General features: G+C 36.3%; 1 protein-coding gene across 2 annotated transcripts in view; it reads left to right on the top strand.

Moving 5' to 3' along the window:
• CPEB4 (cytoplasmic polyadenylation element binding protein 4) overlaps positions 1-23944 on the top strand; it is a 64112-nt gene extending 40168 nt beyond the window's left edge. For both annotated transcript variants that reach the window (XM_082837166.1, XM_082837165.1), the window contains 6 exons: positions 8739-8912; positions 13295-13384; positions 13750-13868; positions 15266-15380; positions 16897-17078; positions 19553-23944. In XM_082837166.1, the coding sequence (XP_082693292.1) occupies positions 8739-8912; positions 13295-13384; positions 13750-13868; positions 15266-15380; positions 16897-17078; positions 19553-19780 (908 nt within the window). In that variant the 3' untranslated portion in view covers positions 19781-23944. The remainder of the gene's footprint in view (positions 1-8738; positions 8913-13294; positions 13385-13749; positions 13869-15265; positions 15381-16896; positions 17079-19552) is intronic.
• Positions 23945-25771: the final 1827 nt, after the last annotated feature.

Raw genomic sequence — 25771 nt, 5'->3', positions numbered from 1 at the left:
GCATTCATAATGAGGAGTACAACTTCTGGGTAGACCAGATGCTAGAATTTACTGATAGACCCATTCTCTGATAGCAAAGTGCAGGTTTTGGAAGACTGCTTAAAAATCTTGAAATTAAAGCAAGGTGGGGGTGGAGGGATGTTAAGACAGTCCTTAGGCATTGCCCATTCTCTTCAGTCAAATGTATGAACCATCTTCTATGGTGGATTGCTTCTATAGATAAATTGATCTCATTCATATGTTGATTCTTAGTAGCTTTGTTCTCAGTATAGCTCAGGTTTTGGGGATCCCCATATTGAAAATCTAGTATAATCCATTCATTATGTTTAATGAAGATAAACTTAAAAATCACAAATGCTACCCATTTCACAGGACTGTGGTGGAGATTTAAGTGCATGTGCAATCATTTAGCATAGCACCTGGCATGTAGTCAAATTAAATAATTAGAATGTCATTTTGGGGGGATTGGGAATATTAGTGCTAAAGATTTACAAGGGAAAAAAATACAAAACAAGGGATTATGATTGTCTATGAACGAACATGCTTTCTTTGTCTATTATTAAGAGCAATAACCTGAAACTTTATTTACTTTTAAATACAGTCCCTTTGCATCTTACATCCATTCAGCTTTTTCTTAAAACTGAAAATAAAAGCCAAATATGTTGTGTTGCTTTATATTCATTATTCAATTTTAAGACTTTAAGGAACCATCAGGAGCTGTTCTTTCCTGTCCACCTAAATAGTCTACTCAGGCTTTTAAAAACCTTTAGAAAGGTGATTATATAGCTGTACTCTACTTTGCTTCAACTATAACTTTCAGAGCTTTTTCTTCCAAGCCTCTGTTGAGTTGAGAACCATTTCTTGCTTTGTTTGAATAAAAATGTGAAAGACGGTTCTCACATCGACATTTGAATTTTGACATGATTTTTATTGTATAACTTGTTTTCAAATTTTCAAGCAATCACAAAGCGTTTTGGAAAGAAGTGGGGTTTAAATCCTAAATAAATAAAAAGAAAAAAAGATTCAGAGTAGTCAGTCTACTAGCTTCAGCAATTTATATTGGAATAATATTGGAATTTGCATGTACAAAGATAAAAAGAGCTTACTTATCCAGTGGATCAGATTCAGATTGCTTTCTTTTTTCCCCTTGGCTATGCTCAGTCATCAGTTTTCAGATTATGCAGTTACCTTCATATTACCACTCATGACTTTTAAAAGACACTGCCAGTATAATTCAACAAATAATAATTGCATGTTCTAGGGAATTATTATTGTTGTTATTAGTCGTAGAGATATTTTTGAGGGGCATTCTTGGGGAAAATCCTTGGATTTTAAATGTATTAAAACAAAACAAAACAAAACAATTTTCTAGCTACTTTCTGGATATGGGATTAGTTTGCTAGGACTACTGTTAACAAGTACCACAGACTGAGTGGCTTAGACAGAAATTTATTTCCAGTCTTGGAGGCCGGAAGTCTGAGATCAAAGTGTCAACAAGGTTGATTTCTTCTGAGGCCTCTCTCCTTGGCTTGTATGGTAGCTGTCTTTTCCTTGTCTTTACATGATTTTCCCCTGTGTGCAAGTCTGTGTCCTAATCTCTTGTAAGGACACCAGTCATTGGATCAGGGCCAACCCCGGTGACCTCATTTAACCTTAACCACCTCTTTAAAGGTCCTCTTTTAAATACAGTCACATTCTGAGGTTCTGGGGGTCAGGACTTCAGCATATGAATTTTGAGGAGGGAGCACTATTCATCCCGTAACAGATGCCGTTTCCTAGTTAATCTTGTACATAGTAGGAAGATAGTTAGAATATCCATTTTATGTTATGATAAGCAAGGCTGAAACTTACTCAGTTTCTCAGCTAAGTCCGAAAGGAGTGCTAAGCATAGGCCAGACTCACCTTATATTCCTCTGGTGTGTCTTGGTTTAGCTCTGAGATAGATATCAGATTAAATGATTAATATTCTTTTTACCCAACTTGAAGCTTTATTTTATCCAAGAAAACTAATATTTAACCACCACTACCTCTGTATAAAAGTGCTTGTGCATGGTACTTTTTTCCCTAACCTCCCATTTCACTGCTTTAGCCCTTAGGATTAGCTGCTTCAAAAATGAACCTTGTGGCAGGGAAAGTTATAGAACAGCAAAATATTGGGTTGGCCAAAAAGTTCATTCAGTCAGTGAACACGTTGTTCAATAAAGTTCTTCATGAAAATGAAAAATGCGTCTTTCATTTTTACTTAAAACTGAATGAACTTTTTGGCCAATCCAGTAAATTAGTTTCGAACAGGTGCATGTATGTATGTATTTCCTAGCCTCTGTGGATGTGTCTCCCTTAGAAGCATCAGCTAAAACGTTTGCTCCTCCCAGAAGAGAAGATTAGTAAGAGATCTTTTAAAGGTTAGCATAGAACAACACCTCTTAATTATAGTTCTTTGGAAGGAAAGGGAGAAGATTTTTGCTTAAAGGGGACGGGGGTGGGGCAGAAATCTATGAAAAGGGAGGGGAAAATTTACCCAGGAGAAATGTAGATTATAGTCACTTGCTGAAAATGTATATAATATGGTTCTAGTTGCTACAGTAAGGAGCATGTTGAGAGATCCCTTCTTGAGAAAGACAATATGAAAGCAGACTATAAACTCTAAAGTGCTCTACAGTTGTTAGCCTTGGAATAGTAATGGAAAGCTGAAAGTAACTGTTGAACACCAATCTAAGAATTTATACATATGAGTTTACTTTTGAGGAAGAAAATTATTTACTGAGCATCTGTCTGACCATCATATATACATGTGGCATCTTTTATGATTCTCTCTTCATTTCTCCATTTTTATAAATAAGAAACTGAGGATTAGGGATATACAGAAACTAGAATTACATTCATACTCTGCCCTTCTGTAAGATAGCTCTTTATAAATAATCCTCTCGTATCTTTATTATACCTTATCAATATTCTTTGAATATTGTTAATGCCAGCAGGCTAGTATAAACAGAAGCCAGTGTGACATAGGAAATTCTCTTAAGCATACATCTAAAGTAATGTTGTGACAATGAGCCCGTTAATAAATTAGGAGGTGATTTATAAAATCCTTTAAAATGATTCTTCGCATCTCTGTTGAATTGTATGCTTTGGTCTTTGTGATGATTTTCTGCTTTTGGGTTCTACCACCTTTATTCTTTTGTTAACATATCAACTCCTTTTAGCTTCCAGCCTTTGATTTATATCTTTTTAACTGACTTACTAATTTGATTCCCCCACATACTTTTTTTTTTTTTTTTGGTGCTACTGGAAAAGTCAGTTATTTGATAACATCTTTTAATCTGAGCCCTCTCCCCTTGTTTTTCCAAGTAGCATTGCTATCTGCCTTCTCAACATGGGGGCAGTGAGAGGTAGATGGAGAGCCTGAGGTAGGCCAGAGGTGGTGTGAATAGGATCAGTCTTTCATTGCCCACTAAAAGCTAGTCATAAAGTCCTGTTATTTACAGAGTTGATTAGATGCCCTCGTGTAGGAAAGGATGCTTTTCTTTAATATATCATTTGTTTGTTTTTAATGTAAGTACCAAGAAGAAAACCCAAAAGGGTCCATTAGCAAATATAGTAATATAGTGTACACAGTAGTAATAAATTTAAATGGTGCAGAAAAGGATAAAACAAGAAGTGGAATCATTCCTTCTTTCCCCATCCCAGTCCGTATCCTCAAAGGTTCTTGTGGTTGTTTCTAGAAAAAACATTTGTGTACATTCCCACATATCTGTTTATATTTCCTTTATTTTTAAGTTCACGTAATAAGAATCATACAATACACACTTAGGCACCTCATGCAAACTACATTTTAGAGAGCTTTAATATGAACACATGAATATGTGCCATATTTTTTAAATGGCTGCACTTTTTGTTATGAACATATCACTATTATGGATAATTTGTTCCTTTTGTGCCTAACAAATGTTATAACGTGAGAAAAAGATACTTTTAAAGAGATAAATAAATGATATTTTCAGTTTTATAATGAAATATATATATAATGTGTATTGAAAAAGACCCGGTAAGTCTTTCTGTACCTTTTTGCAAGTCTAGAATGCCAGACTACTGAAATTTTACTAGAGGGAATTTACTGATGAATATAGGGCATTTTTAAGCAATCTTGTAAAGACACTTTGGAAATAAAGTATTTATCATAGATCTAATAACAACGTGCATCCAGAAGTTATAAAAATTTATAGCCATAATGTTTCCAGCCCATTAAAAAAATTCTTGAATCATTTTAATACTGAACATTAAATTATATAAATCAAAACTAAATAATAAATATAAAAGATAAACATATAAATAGTATTAATCTTAACTCTGATGGGAACTAGAAGATTTTTATTTAATAATAGTATGCTTTTTTGAAAACTTTTAACAGTGTATATACTCTTTGGTAATTCACGGAAAATTCTAAGCAGGGTTTATTTTAGCTGATTTAGCCAGAAGTTTTTCAAAATATAGATTTCTTTAAACATATTTAAAGTGATTTTTTTTTTTAACTGCCGCTTCCTCCAGTATTTGAAAAACATCAAATAATGTGCAACACTTGCAATCATAAGATTGGAAATCTGACATTTTCCTCAGGAAAGTGGTGAAGCTCTGTGTTACAAGTATTTCATCATAATGTGTTTCACCAAGTATAATTTGAAATAGGTGAGAGAATTGTGCTTAAGTACCGCTTTTGTACATAGATGAAGTGGTACCACTTACCATTCATTCTGTTAATGTCTGGGTTCTGGTTACATAGGTGTGTTCATGGTATGGAAAGTTCATTGAACTGTACACTTACGATTTGTCAACTTTCCTGTATATGTGTCATATGTCAAAAATCTACATTAAAATAATGTATAGCATTATAATAAGTGGAAATAAAAAATTTAAACATTCTCATTTTCTGTGCTCCAGAATGTCATTGTTTTTATTTTTTGGTAATACTTTATATTAATTTGCCTATTTGATTAGGCAGTTTTTGTAGCTATAAGCATTGTACACCTGTAACCTGTTTTCCCTAAATGTGGGAAAATGTTTCTAAATATAGTTTTTAGAATCTAATCGTGGAATTTAATCATGAATTCTTTTATATTAAGCAGCTTAATTTTGTGGTACAGAATCAAAGTTTGAAAGTACACGTTTGAAGACTTGGAGAGTATTTGATTTTTGCTTTTGATCTATATAGCCTTTACTGTTCCTGAAACTCTACTTATTTTTGAAATAGCGGAAGCTATGAGATTTTTTAATGTTAATTTTGTAGCTTTTAAAAGCCCACTCTTTTCAAATATCTGTTTTCTCAGAAATCCAAGAAGCATCAATCAACTTTTTAAGATTGACAGAACCAAGATATTCAAATAAGTAATTTCCCCAAACTCCCTTGTCTTTGAAGCAGTTGTATGAATAGAATATTCTTAAACAACTACTTCTGTGATATTTTTGTCTTTCTAACCTCTGTCAGGTTCACTAAGTGAGAAAATACATCCACTGCCACCCCAAATTTAAGAACTATTAAAGTGAAAATCTAACAGCTGAGGGAGATTTTACTGGTTTTAATCCATTTGCCTAAGTACTTTGGTGAAATTCAATGTTATCTAGTAATGATAGAAATTATTTTGGTATGAGACATAATTTCATTTTGGAAAATAGGTACATGGTACTTCTAAGTTATAACTCAGTTATAACTGAGCTGTGCTTACTTAGCATTTATCGAGAGGGCTAAGAATGAAAACCCTGACCAGTTAGTGTAGTGATCTCTTAAAATGTGCTATAATTTCTAACTGGAAAACCTATCCCAGCTTCCTGTTTAAACTTCCTTTCCAGTCAAGAGACCTCACTTGTTGCATATGCTGCTATTCTCGGCATCTTTCCTTGAGCATTACAGCACCCCTATTCATGCCACTGCCAGGTCTTGCAATGCCCTTTCTCTGTTTTCCCTTTAAGGTCCATCTCAGAGCCACACCCTCCCCTCTCTGTCTCTTTAATCAGAACGAGTTTCTCCTCCTCCTCTGCTTCCGTTGCACCTAACACTTAACATGCCTATTGCTGTAATGGTTACATTACCGTTATTTGCTTATGTGGCCACCTGGCCTTTAAGTTCCATGTAGTCAGACCCATGTGCAATTCATTCATAGTGTTTAGCAAGATCAGGCATGCATTCAAGAAATGTTTGTTGAATAGAATTAGGGTATTTGGACAAACTGCACATACAAGTTCCAGTTTGTTTGAGGGAAGACATTTTCTCAGAAGTTTCCTGATTTGAAATTTATACTGCCATTTTCTGAGTATTCAGGTATATACATATAATAATTATAAGTCTATATTATATTGTATTATACTATATTATATTCTTTTTCTTCTCTTCTTGGTTGGAACCTACTTTGTGATAAAATGCCAAACTTTTTACTTTTCAACATTTGGGCCATGGTGGAAGATTTGGTTAGGGACAAGAAGCTGGCTAAAAGGAAGTTTATAAATTTCCTAAAGACTTCATTTGTTATGAGTTTCTTTATTAGGGAATAATTGAGAAATAGTATAAAACTGCTGTTTATCCTGTAGTGGCGAAAAAGTCATGAATTAAATATTGAAATATCTACTGAATGGCTAGTTAGCAGGGAATTCTGGGAGAAATTAAGATCAATATGGTAGGAGTTGGTTTAGATCATGTTACATATCCCTTAGTTTCATACTAGTTTGGACATTGGGTGACAGAGCAGAAAGCTTCCCTTAAAACAAGTAAGGCTCAATACACTTTTTACAGTGTCCTTGAAGAACTTAAAAAAGAAGGAATGCATTAAATTGACCTCTCACCATCCAAATTCCATATTTTTTTTGAGATGCTTACCAGGAAATGAGGAATACAGCCAATTTTTTTCAGTTTCTAAAGCTGGTAGATGAAATCACAGTTGATTCTTTTGACAATGTTTGAAAGGTTGTTTTTTTGTTTTTTTGTTTTCTCATTTGACATGCAGCAAGGACATATGGGCGAAGGAGAGGTAACATTATTGTTTCTAACTTTTGAATGTATCAGTTGTATTTGGAGAGGACCCAAGTTTGCTCAATTTCTAACCCTTGTTGGGAAGCGGGTAGGGGGAATGAAACATAGCTGTGATCAATACATACTTTATGTGTTATAGTTAACATTATAGACATTCTAATTTGAAGGAGTCAGAATGGTAGGATTTGGGTTTGAATTGAAATAATTTCAAACTCACCTTATTTATATCTGAAGATTTGTTTCCCTTTTTCTTTGTGAAAGGAATTTCTTAGGAGAACAAAATTAAGAATCTTTAAAAAGGAGAATATAGTATGACTGGTCCCAAAATACCTGATTATATTGGAGGTTCAGTTATGCTTGAATAGCTTAAATCTGCTTTCAAAAATTTTTATTTATTTGTCTATTTATTACTGAGCATAATAAAATGAGACTAACTAAATAGATGACTAATCCTATAAATTTCAAACATTGGGGGGGAAGCTCTACACATTTTAGAGAATTTCAAAGAATCATTTCCTAGAGTGCCTGCCTGAATAAACTTTATTTTTTGCCTCCTGTACTATAGTTTTGCCTTTTTATAAGAAAGTAAGTTAGACAGTTAAATAACGTAGCTTTAAAATATAAGTGACTTTTGAAGATCCAGAAATAACCTCCAATTTTAGAGTCACTTTTTATCTTCATTATATAACTCTTTTGAACTGTGGTTTTATAGGGTAAATTCATAACAAATATACTGTCAGTTGTGTTTAATAATGAAAGTTGAAAGGAAGACAAGTGTGGTGACAAAAGGATATTGGAATGTTTCAGTAAAAGAAGAGCACTTAAGATATATTTCTGCAGAATCCATTAACGAATTCCTTATGTAGTACCTAGAAGTAAATTGGCAGCCTGAAAAGTGACAAAACAGTGCTTGAGAGATTCTACAGTTCTTTGTAGCTCTTTGCTTTGCTTATGATTTATACGTTCATAGTTTACTGACAGGTAAGTATGGGAAGAATATTAACCACATTGGCATCTCTGGTCTTTTCTGTTTTTATATTCTGTATGATAGTATTTTCTAACAGCAAACGTAATGACTAGTTTTTCGAATTAGACACTACCTGTACCAGCTGATAATTACTCAACTAAAAGAAAATTTATCTTTAGCATGCCTAAAAATCTTAAATTCTGTAAGACTAGCCAACAAAATTGGATAACAGCATCAAGTGGACTTTGATGGCATGCCATTAGTTAAGGTAAACTGAGTGCTCACTTTGAAAATCAACTTGTTCATTTTAGGGACATTCTTAGAGGAAATTGGGCAGGCTATATTGTATGATGTTTTAAAGAAATTTAAGTGATCTAGCATCTGATGGTCAAATTTAATCCTTAGTGTACATGTGTAGGTTGCCAGTGGCCATGGGGCCCTGCCAAGATGGTGCAGTCTGCTGCCAACTGCTTTCAAAAGAGTGCTGTCTCCTATTGTACTTTCACCTCACTCAAGTTTCCAGATCCCAGTGGGATGGTTGAGCAGCCCTCTGTTGAACCATGTACTTTCTCCCTGACTCAATTGGGACCTTAAGGTGATGGAAATTCAAGAGCATGTCTAAGTGATTTGTTGTTCAGTGAGAAAAATAAAAGCAGCAGTTTTATTGGATCTGCTGTTTTCCTTGTTTCTTGTGTAAGATAATCAGTGGCAAGGAACATTTTCTGTTAGCTTTTTTTTTCCTGCTTTCTGTTCCAGGTCAGTCTTCACTGTTTCCAATGGAAGATGGATTCTTGGATGATGGCCGTGGGGATCAACCTCTTCATAGTGGCCTGGGTTCACCTCACTGCTTCACTCACCAGAATGGAGAAAGAGTAGAACGATATTCTCGCAAGGTGTTTGTGGGCGGATTACCTCCTGACATCGATGAAGGTATATTTAGAAAGAGCCGTTTATAGCATGGTGCCCAGACTGTGGCACATAGTAGGTAATGCATAGGAAATGGTTGCTGTTATTATAATAACAGTCTTATCTGGCTCCAGGTGTTCAGTTGTGATTGCATTGTTCTCTTGTCCTGTCTTCCTAACACAACACGTCAGGTTAGTTCACGGAAGGAAAGGGAGCAGGACTTTGGGAACCCGCTGAAGCAAGTGGCTGGACTAAATCAAAAAGAGCAAACATCACTGGGAAAACCTCTCAAGGATTCTGCTGCGGGCAAACACAGATGCTAACTGCATTTTTGTCTGTGTGTCCTTCCTTGGCCAAATTCAATTATTCATTTTCCTATTTTCTACCTTTTATGAGTGCTCTATAAATGTACACTTAATTGTTTAAAATCTTAGAATAAGCCTGAACTTTTGAAAAATATAGCCTGGAGTCGTATCATTTTCTGAGTATTTTTTCACTTGTCAAATATTTACATGCTTTCTGAATGTTATGCACTGTTCTTAGGATTGTTTAAAGTAGTAAACAAGATAGAAAGCCCCTGCTCGCATAGAGTTGACATTCTAGCGGGGGAAGGGGGATAAAAAATGTGTGAAAATATTAGAGAATAAGTACTGAAAAGAAAACAGGTTGATGTGATGTAGTGAAGTCTCAGAAGGGAGACTTGTGAGATTAGGTGGTTAAAGAAATCCTCTTTGAGGACATGGTATTTGAGCTGAGACCTGAATAAGGAGCCAGTCATGCAAAAAGACATAGAAGACTATTGTCCAGAAGTATTTTATTCACCTGTGGGTCTAAGTGACCCTGACAAAAGTCAAAGTAGCGACCATATAGCAACCATACATCCTTGCTTGCTCTTTGTTCCTGATCTATTTTGTCTTGGTTTCCTGAATGGAAATGGAAAGAAATGTTACGGAGGATAGAAGAGTTTTCTCTAAAAATCTATAAGGTCTAATAATGAGGTTTAATAACTTCCCATTTAGATTGAGATTAAACTTACTGAGCCACTACATTTTCCTTAAGATGATCAGTCTTTTGGAAGATTGAAACAAAAATGGCTTCAAAACAGCCAAAGATTGAAATAAACACAGGGTTTTTTTGTGTATGTGTGTCTATGATAAAATGTCCTGGAGGAAGCTGTGCTGAAATTTCAGGCCAGACTGGCTCAATCTCCGTTCTGTCGTCAGAAGGCATAGCTTCTGTTCAAAGTGTTCATCCTGGGTTGAACACCTCATCATGATGTTCACTCCAGTAGGCTCCTGAGTGTGACCTTTTCTTTTCTCTAGCTGGAATCGTCACTTTCACTTTCCTTAGCATTATGGATTCTAGGTTTTATGAGCCTTTAGAGGTCAAATCTTTAACACTCCTGAGCCCTGGATGGACTTCAATGAGGAAATTATATGCTTGTATACAGAAAGAGGAGACTGAATTTTATCTGACCTTGCTCGGGATAAGCTCCTTCTCTGGCCTAGTTAGTCTGTATCTTTTAGGAAAATTACTAAGCAATCTTAAATGTATCGTTCCTAAAATTCTTAGAGGCACAGGTAAATTTGACCAGTTTGGCAAAGGAGGTGGTTTAAACTGAGCAAAATTAATGGGAATTGTGTTAGTCATCTTACTTTATCCTCAAGACCATGTATGTTGATAAGTTGGTAGCAATTTAGGCAGGCAGCCCTTTCTATTAAAATGTGAAATACCTATTCATGAAGAATACTGTGTTCTGCAGAGTTGTGCACTAAGAATCACAGAGTTTATGGGGCAAAAGGGGCTAGAGGCAGATCATTTAGAACCTAATGAATTTTGTACCAGAAGCACTAACAAAAAGAGAATTAGTACCTTGGAAATAACTTGGACAGTTCAGGCAAGCAGCTCAGTATGGTTAGAGGCTGCCTCAAGGAATATTGAAAATGCACAAAACCAATAGAGCAGAAATGCTGGCTTGCTAGCTTGGAGGCAATGCAGATGAAAGTGGACCTCTGAGCAGATGAGGAACGGAAACTCGCAGGAGATAAGAGCCCTGCAAGGTTGGGGGGACACCTCTCTGACCAGAGAGGCTTGGTTGCTGTGCTCATTTTTTATTTTCTTATAATAGAGCTGAGAGGGCTCCTACCTGCACATCACACAAGCTGGGGGCTTTTTCCTTTCCTGCTGAAGGTTATGGTTCTCCCACTATGCTAGCTCACCTTGCTTAGGAAAAGTCATTTGTGAACCCGTATAATGTCTAGGTTACACTGACATCATTCCCCTATTTATCAGTCTCACACGACCTAAATGGTACCGTAGCAACAGGCATCATAGCTGTTCGAACAGACTACTGTTTCACAATCTGGAGGAGATGAGAACAGTTCTACCAGACTGAAATTTGAACGTGTTTCTCATCTCTCTTTTCTGTTCCTGCCCTACTCCCAGGTCTTATCTACATATGCTTACCTACTCTTTCTAGAAGTTCCCTGGAAATTTATTTTCCTATGGTCTACTCATTAGTTCTCCAAATATATAATATAGCATAACTGGTATCATTTACATTAATAGGAAAATATGATCAAGTCTTCCTTGTCCATCCCACGTGCCCTTCCTTTACCTTCTTCATAAGGCTCAGAGATATTGGTGTCCAAGGAAGATGGTTGGTGAGGGGGAAGAGGGTGCCAAGTGGAGGGCATGTGTAGGTATACACATGGAGGGGCCTGCTCGGAGGCCTCGGCAGCAGTGTGCATGGTGCCCAATAAATCAGGGCAGTAAGGGCTAGGGTGCAGAGGTGGAAGGTAGAGGAGACAGCCAGGGCAGCTAGCTGAAAGATGGGTTACGCTGAGCAAGGAAGCCAACATATTGAGGATGATGAGAACTTGGTTTCTCATAGCGAGAAGGGAATTTACAAACATGGGGAGGGGGGAAGGCTAGAGAAAAACATGGGGTGTTGGAGTGGACTTTGCAATTGCCAGTATGAACTCATTTTTATAAATGTACACAGATACAGAAACAGTTGTAAATATATCTGTGTGTATATTCATGTATTTCTTAGCTTGGTCCTCTGAGAAGAATTAGAAATAATAAATATCCACTAGCAATGACTATATCTCAGTTTCTGAATATCTTTTGTCACTGAAAGGAATGAGGATTTCTTGGGGTGTGGGGGGAGAAACGGCTAATTCTAAGGGTAGGGCAGAGAAAGAACAAGATGAAAGCCTGGAGTATCTTCTTGGGCCAGGAAGTATGGAAGCCCTTGAAGGATGATGGGGGGATAGGTCAAAAGGACATAGGAACCCCCACTGGCCAAATCAGGGACAATTTTGAAGACAGATTGAACATCAAAATAAATGAGGAGAGAATCAGATTACAACCCACTGAATAAAATAGGTCCATACTGGTATAAATAAATACATGACTAAATAAATGGGGGAGAAGGGAAAACTCTTCCTTATTGTATAATACTAACTAGTAAATGTAGAAGGATTGATAGAAATAGGTAATCAGCATTTGGCAGTAATCATTGTGGTAGTTGATATAGGTAGGAGTCTTCAGTGGATGCCAAGTCTAATGAGGGAACAGGATATTAATGGATAACACAATATTCCCCCACAAAATACTAATCAGATTCAAAGGGGAAAATGGTTTCTTTTTGGTGGAGAATCCAGGCAGGTATCAATTTGACTAGCTGAACAAGATTAACATACCTAGTGAAAGGACAGGATGACATAGCATCATTATGGTGGTTTTCCTGTTTGGAATGCATAGGTCATGAGGAAACAGTACCGACCCAGGTTGAGAGCCATCCTGCAGAATGAATGGTCTGTATATTTTAAAGCTACTAAGCATGTAAAAGACAGGAAAGAATGAGGAACTATTGTAAACTGAAAAAGACTGATGACCTGGGACATGACATCTAAATGTAGCATGGTTCTGGATAGGATTCTGGATCAGAAAGGAAAAAAGAGATATATTGTGATAGTTTAAAATTGGGATGGAGTCTGTGAATTGGGAGTGTTGCATCAATGTTGATTTCCTGATTGGAAGCGGCGTTGTTTGGTGGTACATAAGGGAGTGACCTTGCTTTGAGCAGGTACCAGTAGTTGTGTTTGGGGGTAATAGAGCGTCATGTCAGAAAAAGATGATAGATAGATAGATAGATAGATAGATAGATAGATAGATAGATAGGTAGATAGGTAGATAGATTCATGCATAGATAGAAGGGGAAGAGGCGGAAGACAAACACACAAAATGTTAACAGTAAGGGGAATCCAGATGAAGGAGATGTGGGAGGTCTTGGTGTACTATTCTTGTAAATAGTAGATAGGAAACTTTTTTTCTAAACTATTTCCCAAAAATGAACATAAAAATATTTAAATCTACTTTTTCGGTTTGTTGTTCATTAGATGAGATCACAGCTAGTTTTCGTCGCTTTGGCCCTTTGATTGTGGATTGGCCTCATAAAGCAGAGAGCAAATCCTATTTTCCTCCTAAAGGTAATTTTCAATATTCAATATACATGCATAGTTTCTCCTTATGTTCTTTTCATAAATGTTTACCTTCCCTGTACAATTTTTCATTGTTAAACTTACATTTTCCCAAATATGTCTTTAAAATTTGTATTTAGTATGTACTTTCAATTCAGATTTAATTTTACTCTAAAAGAGGTTTCAAGATAATACCAAACTGAACTTTATGTTGATATTATCAGATTTAGGGTGAGATTTAACTTTTAGGGGTTTCTGTTTGTTTTCATTTTTTTCTACACCTTTTCCCTTCCTTAGTTTTATGCTTCCTTTCCCTCGAAGAATTATTTAAAAAATAGGAAAAATATAAGCCTTTCAAAATTTTTTTTTATTAGGCTATGCATTCCTGCTATTTCAAGATGAAAGCTCTGTTCAGGCTCTCATTGATGCATGTATTGAAGAAGATGGAAAACTCTACCTTTGTGTATCAAGTCCCACTATCAAAGACAAGCCAGTAAGTGCAGTCTAGCATGAAAATAGCTTCTCATCTTTGCCTCTATTTGTTAGCTCTGAAAAACCCACAGACATCTTAATGTATCTGTTAATTGACACATTTTAAGTAGAATCGAAATGAAAAAGTTTTGTTTTTGTCAGGTTCCTTACATTGACATTCTGTATATTTGTGCACATTATTTTGACATTGAATTTTTGGTTAGTTAAAATATTGGTGAATCTTTCTATTAAAAGACTTCACCTGGAAATGCATTTGGTAAATATAAAGTAGCTGAATTTCCTCTGAATGACAGAACTCAAATCACAAATAGATCTGTCTTTCTCCTGCCTCTCTTTGATCAAGATTTTACCCAATACTATCCTTAACTTTTTGCATATGGTACTCGCCAGGTAAAATGAATTATGTATATACATAAATGTACATTGCATATTGTTTCTTTTTGAAGAAGTTTTTCTTTATTATAAAATTTAGTCTTTAGGAATAGTAGCAACTAGCCTGTTTCGACAAATCTGGCAAACCAACAATCTGGTATCACTCAGCCAGTACCTAGTGATGGGGTCCAGTTCAGGATGGAGGCGCCAGTGGGCTCAGCTCAAACAGTGATTTGTGGAGCTCCTCTTAGTGTCTTAGGGTTGTCCCAGAATTCTTATGTGGCTAGACTCTATTTGACTTGCTTGTTCCCTGCCAGTCCCTAAATTTAGGTATTTAAATTTGGGACCTTCTGGCCTTGGGACTTAGTTTGGTGTACCTGTTGGGAATACCCCACTATCAACCCCTTAGCCTTTGGTGTGGGCATTGGTAACAGTTTATACACGCAAACAATTGAATTGAGGTACTTGATCCTTGGTTGTTGTAATGGACACACTGAAGTGTTTTATCATAAAAAGCTTACTGCAGATATCATCAATATTTTTATTTTGAAATGCTTTTTGAAACAATGTAACAGATTTGTTAGTATCAGGAGTAGTTTGCATTTCCTGGACATAGGATTGGACACACAGTCCTAGTTCACATAGCACTGAATACTAATCAACATCCAATACCGTGCTAAATTTAAATTATATGGCTACTGGGGTGCTGTGTAGGAGAGGGGCCCAAATAAGCTGTAAAGTAGTTAATTAACTTACAGATAATTAAGGGCATGTTAGTGTTAAGTGATTTGGGTTATAATAGGCAACTAAATTGAACTTTCCACCTTGGTTAGTTTACTCTTAAATGTGAAATGAAAGGTTGGAATATGCTACTTGTAAGTCTTTTCTAGTTTTCCAGTTTTATTGATTTGTAATGACATGGATTATTGCTTTTAAAAGTAAAATACTCTGCAATAATTTTAAACTTCCTTTCTCCATAAATTGTCTGTGTTGAGAATGAGACATTCTGGTTTGCACACTCTCTAGGTACAGATTCGGCCTTGGAATCTCAGTGACAGTGACTTTGTGATGGATGGTTCACAGCCTCTTGACCCACGAAAAACTATATTTGTTGGTGGTGTTCCCCGACCATTGCGAGCTGGTATGATTAAACAAAGAAACAAACAAACAAAAAAACCCTATTTATCCGTTAGCATAAGAAATATACAGATTTTTCAGGATAAATTCTCCATAAGCATTTGAGTTCATGTCTAGGAGTGAGAGTTCTGGAATCCAAGTAACTGGGCTTGAATTCATGTGCTCTGCTTCCAGTTAATAGCTGAGTAACCCTGCTCAAATTAATTTCTCTAATTCTCAATTTCCTCATCTGTCAAGTGGAGTTATAAGTATGTCCTTTATGGAGAGTTGCTTTGAGGATTAAATGAGATTGTGGATGCCTAGTGCTTAGTGCACGGTCTTGTAATGCTAATGCTCATCGCTCTCATCATCATCTGAGAGAAAAAAACCCTTCAGGGATGGGTTAGGTATCGAGATGTTTGCTGTTTGTTTTCCATGTCCCCATGTGCTCAACAGCTGCTTACTGAGCTCTGAAATACAGCAGGGTTCTTAGCAGTGCATTGTGTTTTCAGAGCAGTGCTTACAGAAGAAATTTCATCCCCAACTTCAAGTAATTTGAGGTTTAATAGTATAAGTGAGATAAAGAACATAAAATGAACATGAATGCAGTTTCAAAATTGTAACATTTCATGGAGAAGAAGATGCATTTATTACTTCAAGTTTCTTTTTTTTTTAATTGATTATTTTTTATTTATTTTTGACCGCGTTGGGTCTTTGTTGCTACGTGCGGGCTTTCTCTAGTTGCAGCGAGGGGGGCTGCTCTTCACTGTGGTGCACGGGCTTCTCACTGTGGTGGCTTTTCTTGTTGCGGAGCACGGGCTCTAGGCGCACGGACTTCAGCAGTTGTGGTTCGCAGGCTTGGTAGTTGTGGCATGCGGGCTCTAGAGCGCGGGCTCAGTAGTTGTGGTGCACGGGCTTAGTTGCTCCGCGGCACGTGGGATCTTCCAGGACCAGGGCTCGAACCCGTGTCCCCTGCATTGGCAGGCAGATTGTTAACCACTGCGCCACCAGGGAAGCACTACTTCAAGCTTCTATGTGAAAAATTGGCAAATAGCTACACGGTAAGGAAAGGTAAAAAGGATTTTGTTGGAAATATGCTCAAAGGACCCCCAAAGAGCCTGCCAATCAGCTTTCTAGTGTTCAAATGATCATTTATATTAAGCAGTACATTGTTAACTGGTAAATATATGGTGCATCGTGGCGTAGAGCAGATAGACCAGGGTGCCAAGTGCAGCACAATCACTTAACTACCCATGACTTTGCACAGATGAATCATCCGCTCTGTGCCTCAGTTTCCCCAGAAAATTACTACCTACTTCATAGGGTTGTTGTGTAGATTAAAAGTGAACATATGTGAAATACTCAGCAGAGTCCCTGCCCTTAGTTACAGTAGGTTAAAGATGAACACATGTACAACTGGTTATAATAACTAGTTTCATTTTAATAATTATTGTAATGACAGACAGATGAACTGCTTTCGATGTAAGAGCCAGATGAATTTTCCTGATTTCAAATGTCCCATTTGCTCCTTCCGTATGTAGTGGAGCTTGCCATGATAATGGACCGGCTGTATGGAGGCGTGTGCTATGCTGGGATTGATACCGACCCTGAGCTGAAATACCCAAAAGGAGCTGGGCGAGTCGCATTCTCTAATCAACAGAGTTACATAGCTGCTATCAGTGCCCGCTTCGTGCAGCTGCAGCATGGAGAGATAGATAAACGGGTAAGTCCTGGACTACATTCTGGCAAGTTCTAGAAATGGCCGTCTATGTCATCACCAAGCTTGGAGTGGGGGAATTTTATGTGACAGTAAACTGACAGCTGATAGTTATTCCCGTAGGACCCATTAGATGCATGCTCTGGGATACATCTAAGAGTTTCATATGAATTTCTTCTGTCTCTTAGTTTTCTGAATAGCCTAACCAGAACATTACAGTCACTTTGCTTGAGTCCATTTAATCTTTCCTAAGGTATCACCTCCATCCATTCACTTACTCAGTTAGTCATTCAGTGCATATTTACCGAATCCTTTGTACTATGTTATATCAACTATACAAACATGAACACCCTTGAGATCTCCTCACGGTTTTTTTTTTAAACCTGGGATATCAAAAATACCTCAGCAAGCCCTATTTTCCTATGTAACAAATGATTGAGTAAATTCATTTCTAGGACGGCATGTATGAGAAATATTTCATTGTAACAGATTAAGTAGAAGAGCTCAGAATCCTTTCATCTGTAATCTATTTTACTGCCTGAAATTAGGTAGTAGTTCATTAGCATTATTTTCACACTTTATATTCCTCTTTGTTGTGTTTATCCTCCGAATCAAAAGCCTGGAAAAAAACCCTCAAAGTTAACTCTTCTGTTTTTTAATGTATTGTATTTGAGACTGTGTGTTCCAGTATATGTCTTTTTTCTTTGCATTCACGAATTTCTTATTTTTGTGTTTCATGCATTCAACAAACATTTTAGTGCCTAGGGCAAGAAGTTCCTGTCCTCATGGATTTATGTTCTGGTGGATGGAACTCTATCCTACACCAGTACTACTCAAAATACGGCTTGTGAACCGACTGCCAGTTGGTAAATGGTTTGTTAGGAGTTTGTGGTGACATAAGAATTTACACCAGAATGTGAATCTGCTGCATTAATAAGCACAGTGTTTATAGTTCAGTTGAGATTTTTTCATAGAAAGACCTTCTTGATGAAGAAAGCAATGTGTTGATTTACATTCTGGTGTCAGCTCCTCATTTCATGGCAGACTGGCACTTTCATTAGGGCTGACTTAGGTATCCAACACTCCAAGGCATTGTGCTCAGAAAAGTCTTTGTTGATTGACTGTATTGTGCCTTTCTCAATTCAGTACGTAGAAACTATCAAGTCACTAGTGGTTTACACTTACTGCTTATGTTCCATTTCATGTACATTCCACATCGGTGGCAGCTGAAAGTTTCCCATGGTAGTGGTCATCATACTGTGAATATATTAAGGAGAAAGGTATACATTCTACTGTAAACATGGAGGAGGGGGGCAGGATTAGTTGCAGTATATGTTAACATGCCTCCTTGTTTTTTATTCACACTAAAAAATATGTACATCTGAGTAAACGGACACTCCCACCTCATCGCTTCATTCCATCATGGGTTTCAGAGTTGTAAGGTTAGCCATTAGAAATTCAGACGTAATTTGTTTTCCTCTACGATCCAATTCTTTGACCAGTGTTCCTGCCGTTCTGTAGATGTTATGGAATGGCCTCGGGGCCAGAAGCCTAATCCTCTGATTACGTCTGCTCTTCCTGCCTTCCATATCATTCTTCTCTTTTTGTTCACAGCTAACCTTGTTCAGGATTCCTTGTCAGAAGTGGATGGCACCAGTGGTAGTCATAGCCTGGTATAAGGGAGTTTCAATCATGAGTCTCTCCAAGACTAAAAATAACCAACTCTTTTCCCACTGGAGAATTAATAGCCAGGTTATTTTTAATGCTTGAGAGGCTCAAATGACATTGGCCTATTGAACACTGGAACAGACCCAGTTTTATAAATTCACCTCTGACTTTTAGACTGAAGTAAACCATTCTTCCTGACAAAGAACAAAGCAAGGTTTTAGATTATGAGTACTATGGCTGCATCGTGTTTTCCTGGAGTTCGAGGTTTGTGATTATAACCCAAGATGTGTACACTGTAAATAGAAACCATGACCCAAACCTTATTACAACTCAGAGGCTTGTGATGCAGAAGGCAGGCAGCTTCCCTCTGATTTGTACATTGAAGCGCTATTTTGTGGCACTGGGAATCTCTCAGTTGGTCTTGTGTAAATTATAATTCCACATATGACAAGAATCCAGATCCACTAATTAAAGTGACGGTTTGTGTCTATGAAAACTCTCCTGTGGGTTTAACCTCATAATGTTCGTAAACGTTAACTTGGCTTCACTCTTAACTTTCTGCTGGGATCTTGCTTTTCATTTGAAAACTGTTTATTTAATAAGACAAAAATGTAAAACAATGGGCATAAAAGCCTTACCAGTTTCTTAAACGATGGCAGCTAATTTCAGTAAAAGAATTATTGACTCTTCCTTTGGGGTACCTTGGCACAGACTCATTCAGACAGTGGATGGAAATGTACGTACACGGTATAAGAGTTGCCTGGTCCATTCACTGAGAAATGTAAACACCCTTGTTTTATTTTTGATTGCAGGTGGAAGTTAAGCCATATGTCTTGGACGATCAGCTGTGTGATGAATGTCAGGGGGCCCGTTGTGGGGGAAAATTTGCTCCATTTTTCTGTGCTAATGTTACCTGTCTGCAGTATTACTGTGAATATTGCTGGGCTGCTATTCATTCTCGCGCTGGCAGGGAATTCCACAAGCCCCTGGTGAAGGAAGGCGGTGACCGTCCTCGACATATTTCATTCCGCTGGAACTAAAGGATAACTACAGTGCTCATTTTCAGGCCTCAGAATAAGTGCACTCTTCTGTTAATTCTGCCCCCTTCCTCAACCTCTTCATGCTGGCATGTCCTTTTGTGCAGTCTGTAACTTAACAATAAGTCTAATGGAAAGAATGACCTATAATATAGGCGTTTTGTAGATTCTCGTGTCACTGAAAACAATATGTATGAACTCCTTTTTCGTATTGCCATCATGTTGCATGGAAGTTTCATTCTCTTGTTTTGCTGGAGACCAAGAGGATCCAAACTTCCCGCAACATTTTCTTAGAGGAGAGAGAGAAATATTAAAAGAGAAATGAAACAATAGAGTATTTTGGGTTTTTAATTAAATTATTGTTAATAAGGTAACAGATAAGAATACTTTTATTAAAATAACCACATAACAATAACACTATCAATCTCTCCTGACGCGGGGTTTCCCCCAGGGAAGTGCTTTTGCCTTTCTCTTTCTTTTCTTTCATATTTTTTGCCTCTCTCTTTTTTTCCGTCCCCTTTTTATTCTTTTAACAGCAATGGAAGAAGTTAACAATTATTAACAGGAGAGAGCGTGTTAAAGCAAACACAAATGCATGAGCAAGATTGAAGCAGCATTATAACTAATTTTAAGGGTTTAGAGGCGGAATGTGATTTCGTTATGCCGCAAAGTTACTACCACATCAGAAAAAAAAAATAGTAAAGTAGGCAGAGCTAGGTTTATTTTCTTTTAAACAGGTTTTTAAATTTAGAATATAAAAATTGGGTACATTTACTTCTGAGGGGAGTGCACTTATTTATTTTTAAACTTTTACTTATCTGGTCACAGCCCCAGGAAACCTACCAAAGCTAGAGTTAATGACAACTGGTGGGAAAACTAGCATTTCCTCTCCTAAAGAACAAATATATAAATTTTATTTTTGATGTTATATATAAACTCTATATCCTAATTTACTAACACTCATCAGGTGTCAGCCTTTGCTCTCCATTTTGACGTTAAAAAAAAACAGATCTAGAGATACCTCAAGGATATCATTTTTGATTTTGTGTTCGACTACCGTGTGTAGCCCAAACTGGAAGACAAAACCAATATTCAAATTGGCTGCCGATTGGCTTACTTTTAGATTTAAAGTTACTTTGGGTATCCTGTAATTTAGTTGTAACATAGAAAACGAAAAAAAAAAGTTTAAAAAAAGTTAAGTAGTTGCAAAGTGTTTTGCACTGTTGAACTAAGTAACTGTGTAAATCTGTGCAAAGGTACGTCTGTTTATCTTACTCTTCCTATAAAATAAAATAACATTACAGTTTCAGAACTTAGCATGGGACATAGTCAGTGTTTGAAGTGCCAACTTCATCAAGTAATGCATGCTTTATTATAAATAAAACTAGCTTTTGAAAGGCGTTATGATGTGTTGAACAGTATGCTTCAGGGGTAAATTGAAAATAGTCTCTTGAAGCCCTGGTCATGGAAGTAACTTTTATTTTTATGGACATTCTCTTATGAAATGCCCTATCCACCATGAAAAGGATTATCATCAGTGTGCAAAACATTAAAAAAAAAAAAATCTAATGGCAATCTTGCTAGTTGTGCTACCTAACAGTACCATCTTGGATCCTTCAAAACCAAAGACTTGCCCCAGGAGTGCGGTGGAACCACCTGGCTGATGACCCCTACTGATCTGGAAAAGCAGTCCTTTATTTTTAATCCAGGCTTTAATGAACTATATACCTATTAAGTTCCAAAGGTCAAAATGGAGGCATTTGCTGTCTGTTAGATACAGAAAGGGAGCTGCTTTGAAAGAATCCCCTGCAAATATTGAAAGCGGTCATGTGAATGGAGGGTGCTCTTGCGTAGCTGGTCAGGGACTTTTTTTTCTTTTCTCCTGAACGACACAATTCTAATTGGAATGTTCATTTGCCTCTTCTTATTCTTTTCAGTGCTTGTAGGTGGCTTGGGGTGTGCTATCGTGCTGTTCCTACTCAGTAAACAGGTGTGATGAGCTAACAAGAAATAAGAACTAGCTTTGAATAATAATTTTTCCCTTTGTACATGACCTGCTGAATTTCGGTACAGTGTTTTTGTAGCTAACTTATTTTGTCATGCACATAATGTATATTTGTTATGCACTACTTTTGTATATCTTGTTTTTCCAACAGTGAACATTTTTAGGCACACTTTTCACTGACGGGATATCTCTTTATGCAATACCTCAATTTTTCATATTGCAAAGAGTAGCTTTTTGTACTTTTATTACTGAGAGATCTTCATATACTTCATTTTTTAATATAAATAATTTTAATAAATTTTATTTTCTTATATTCTGCTTTTTATACATTTCAGTGCTCTGCATACATTTTAAATTATGAATGTTGTGCACTGGCAATGCTATTTTAGAGTCTGCAGAGAAGAGAAAGCATGTTGCTTAAACATCCTTCCCCAGCACCAGCTATTGGTGTACCTATAATTTAAGAAATAGTCTATGTAAAGTCACAAATTAATGAAAAAAAATTCGCATGAAAATGACAGATAACACTGTAGTTCCTTAAAAAAAAAATGAAATGCATAAGCATAGGGTAGAAATTTAAAATAACAAAATTGTCTACAGCTTCTTACTAAGTTTTTAAAATTATTCATAACGCAGACATTTTTGGTGAATGTTTAGCCATTTTTAATATTAATAAATTGGTGTTAAGTGTTTGATTCAGAGATGTCTGCTCTTTTAAATTATATATAAAGAAAAAAAAATAGCCTGCCGTGGGACAGGTGTGTAATGTTAGTATGCATGACTAATGTAAGAAATTGTTATTCTACTAATATTTACTTGTGATTGTGTGACAAGCGTGTTTACAGATTATTTGGTTACACTTCAATTTACAGGGCATAAACAATTATTATCTATTACTCTGGACTTTATTGATTACATGTCCTTCAGATTACATGGGATTGTAGTTGGGAGTTACCATGTAACTCAAAACATAATTAACATGTAATTAGTTTACAGATTTTAGGGTATCACTTCAATGTACCAAGCATGTAGTTCTAGCGCACTAGCATGGCACCAGCCATGTACTTACAATGTAGTTACAGAGTAATTACATGGTTATTTTTGCAATGTAAAATAAAGTGTTTCTGATTATTTTCTATGTAAAGGAACCCTCTCCCTTCCCCTTCTGGTCCCCAAGCTTCGGTAAAATATATATACTTCTCCATACACAGACCTCTGCAGAATGCAAAATAAAACTTGCAGTGAATGAATTTAGCATTTTATGAGAGTGCTGTTGGAAAGACTTGATAATTCACCCTTTTTGTTTTGAAGAGTTGAATCTTCTGTTAAAAGGTGATTTAAAACTTGAATGTGATGAATTGTGGCAAGTTAACTTCAAGTTATGTGCAATACTTATTTCAAACTTTTGAAAGATCTTTGCAGTGTAATTCTTTGTTTTTAATTACAGACATTTAAAAATGTCATTTTCTACTGTTAAGAGTAATCCTCTTTCTTGCTGGTGTTTCTAAAGAAAAGAATCAGAACTCAATCTTTCTACTAATGTAAATTTGAGATTATTTTTAAAAATGGAATAAAAGAGGTTTTGGTCATTTGCTTTATTTTATTATCTTATTTTAAAGCTACTGTGATTGATAGCATTGTAAGAATTGGGACAATATTGTATTCAACTGTTTTATTTTTTATATTTTTAAAATTTAAAGTATAATTAGTTTTTATAATTTTCATCAGATTTTTGTTATATTTTTTGGAAGTGAAACTTTTAGCAAGTGGGTGTCTAGTTTTTACTAATCCCTAATTTTTTTTTTCCAGTGTATTGCTCATATTATCAGAAGGAAAAGTTATTTAAGTATGTCAGTTAATTGTACTACTTGGCTGAATTTCCATATAGTTTTTACTGTGTATGGGGAGGTTGTAGTATTTATTATAGCATTTTAAATAAGGGTAATTCATTTTTTATTAAAGTCATTTTCACGTTAAGTTCCTATTTTTGTATGTTCTACTCTTAAGTTATATAACACAGTTCCTTTTTTAAAAGAGTTCATTTGTTGAAGTGCTAGTGGAAAATTAATGTTATTAAATAGTTTGCAAATGACTATTTATACCAGTATGCATATAATTTTTAAATATTTGTAATGTGAGATGTTGAATGAATAAAACTTTTAACTCAGCTTTCTTTTAATATACTTATTTATTTTCAACATAAGTAGATTATGCTTCCATGGTTGGGGATATAACATTTAAAAATAGGAGGAATGTACTCTTTGGCCAAAGCAGAAGAAACTGAAATGAAAAGATGTCCGGTCGTATAAGTACTCCTGGCAAGTGTGCCTTGCTTATGTAAACCCATAAATGTCAGGGGTGGTCGTCTTTGGCCTGCACTGTTAGTTCACACGCTGCCCTGCAGAGGTCTTTTCATTTGTAGCCTTCAGCATGTGTGTGAGGCCTAAGCCCAGGATCCGAGCGTTCAGTCATCTGCTTTGAGGCCAAATGTCCAATGAAAGTAAGGGAACACATGTTTACTTAATAGGGAAGGTCAGTATTTGAGAGGTTTAGTTTTGGGTCTTTGTCAGTGAAGAACCTTGATTTCTGGCCACTCTAACAAGAGGATCTGGGTTGTTAACAAGTCTCTCTGGAATTTTAACCACCTAGTTCCTCCCTAGATCCTGACATCACAGGATGTGGCCTCTGGGATTAAAATCAGTAGAGCATGTGAATTGAAAGTATTATCTTTGGGTTGGTCCATAAATCATGTGGACTACTGAATACTGTGATGTGTTAGTCATTTGTATTTTAGAGTGCATTTCCAAGCTTTTAAGGGTTTATTATAGCATAAAACATAACACTGAATATATCCTGCTTTGTCAAATTTAATTTCTGCTCTTTCTTACCTTGGGTATTGTATTCCTAAGACCAGAAGAAGCAGTTCTTGTCCTGAGACAAACGGACTCTGGAGGTCTTTTGCTTCTAAGTTGTCTAAATATTCCCAATATACAACTCCTCCAACTGTAGGGGTTTCTGAGAGTTCAGGCTGAACCAGCAGTGCCTAGGACCTCCCAGGAGTACTAGGTCACAGAAGCTTTGGCTGGCAGTAGCCAAAACTTAAGGTCAGAGTTCAGTGAAGGGCCCCTGAGAAAGCCCCAAGGACATAGGAGATGTGGGTGACATTTGGTTGCCACCTCTACTGTATCCCTGGGCATGCTGGCATGGTTTCAGCACTGTAGCAGAGGGTGGAAAAAAAAATGAGTAGATTTCGTTTCTTTATTTGAGGAAATATTTATTTTAGGCAAGTGATATATCAACTATAAGTGATGTAACAATGGTATCTTGAAATAATATGTAGGTGTAGTACTTCTGGTGTCTTAAGTCATGGAATAGTGAATCTGGAAAGGTTGTGTGAGGTTATAAGGGCTGCATTTTCTTATTTTATTCAATGGTAGCTTACCTAAACCCACCCAACAAGGAAAGCTCTTTACTCCATTCTTAACGGTCCTTAACAATGAAGTTATGTCATAACTTCTTTTGGTAATGGGTTTGTATTCATACACAGTTCAGAAGGAAAATAAGTTTTTTTTTTTTTTAAAGTTTGAGAAATACTTAAAGTCAGAGAAAGAAAGTCCTTGGGAAAATAAGTTCCTGATTTTAAAAATTAAGGAACATTGAAGGTGTCAATGAAGTGAGTTAAACACATTGAAAGGGTAATTATTTTTCTGAAGTATGTAATGACAGAATAATAAACAAGAAACTCTTAATATTTGTTTCCCAGATTCTCATCTTCAGAGCATTAAGATAGTCCTTACCACGAGAAAAGGACAAAAAAAATAAAAAGTTCTGTCATTAAATTAGCACTGAAAATAAAGCATCCTGTTTCTTGGAAAATAGGCAATTGACTTATTAAGGCTTTGAGAAGTTCTACAGTGAAGAAACCTAGTTGCTTTGTTTCAAGCGTTTTCCCCCTGAGCTGCTTTGACCGTAGACTCTGTTTCCAGGTA

The sequence above is a fragment of the Leucopleurus acutus genome (assembly GCF_964270905.1).
Source record: "Leucopleurus acutus genome assembly, chromosome: 3".
Lineage (NCBI taxonomy): Eukaryota > Metazoa > Chordata > Mammalia > Artiodactyla > Delphinidae > Leucopleurus > Leucopleurus acutus.
This window is presented reverse-complemented; position numbering and strand designations above follow the sequence as displayed.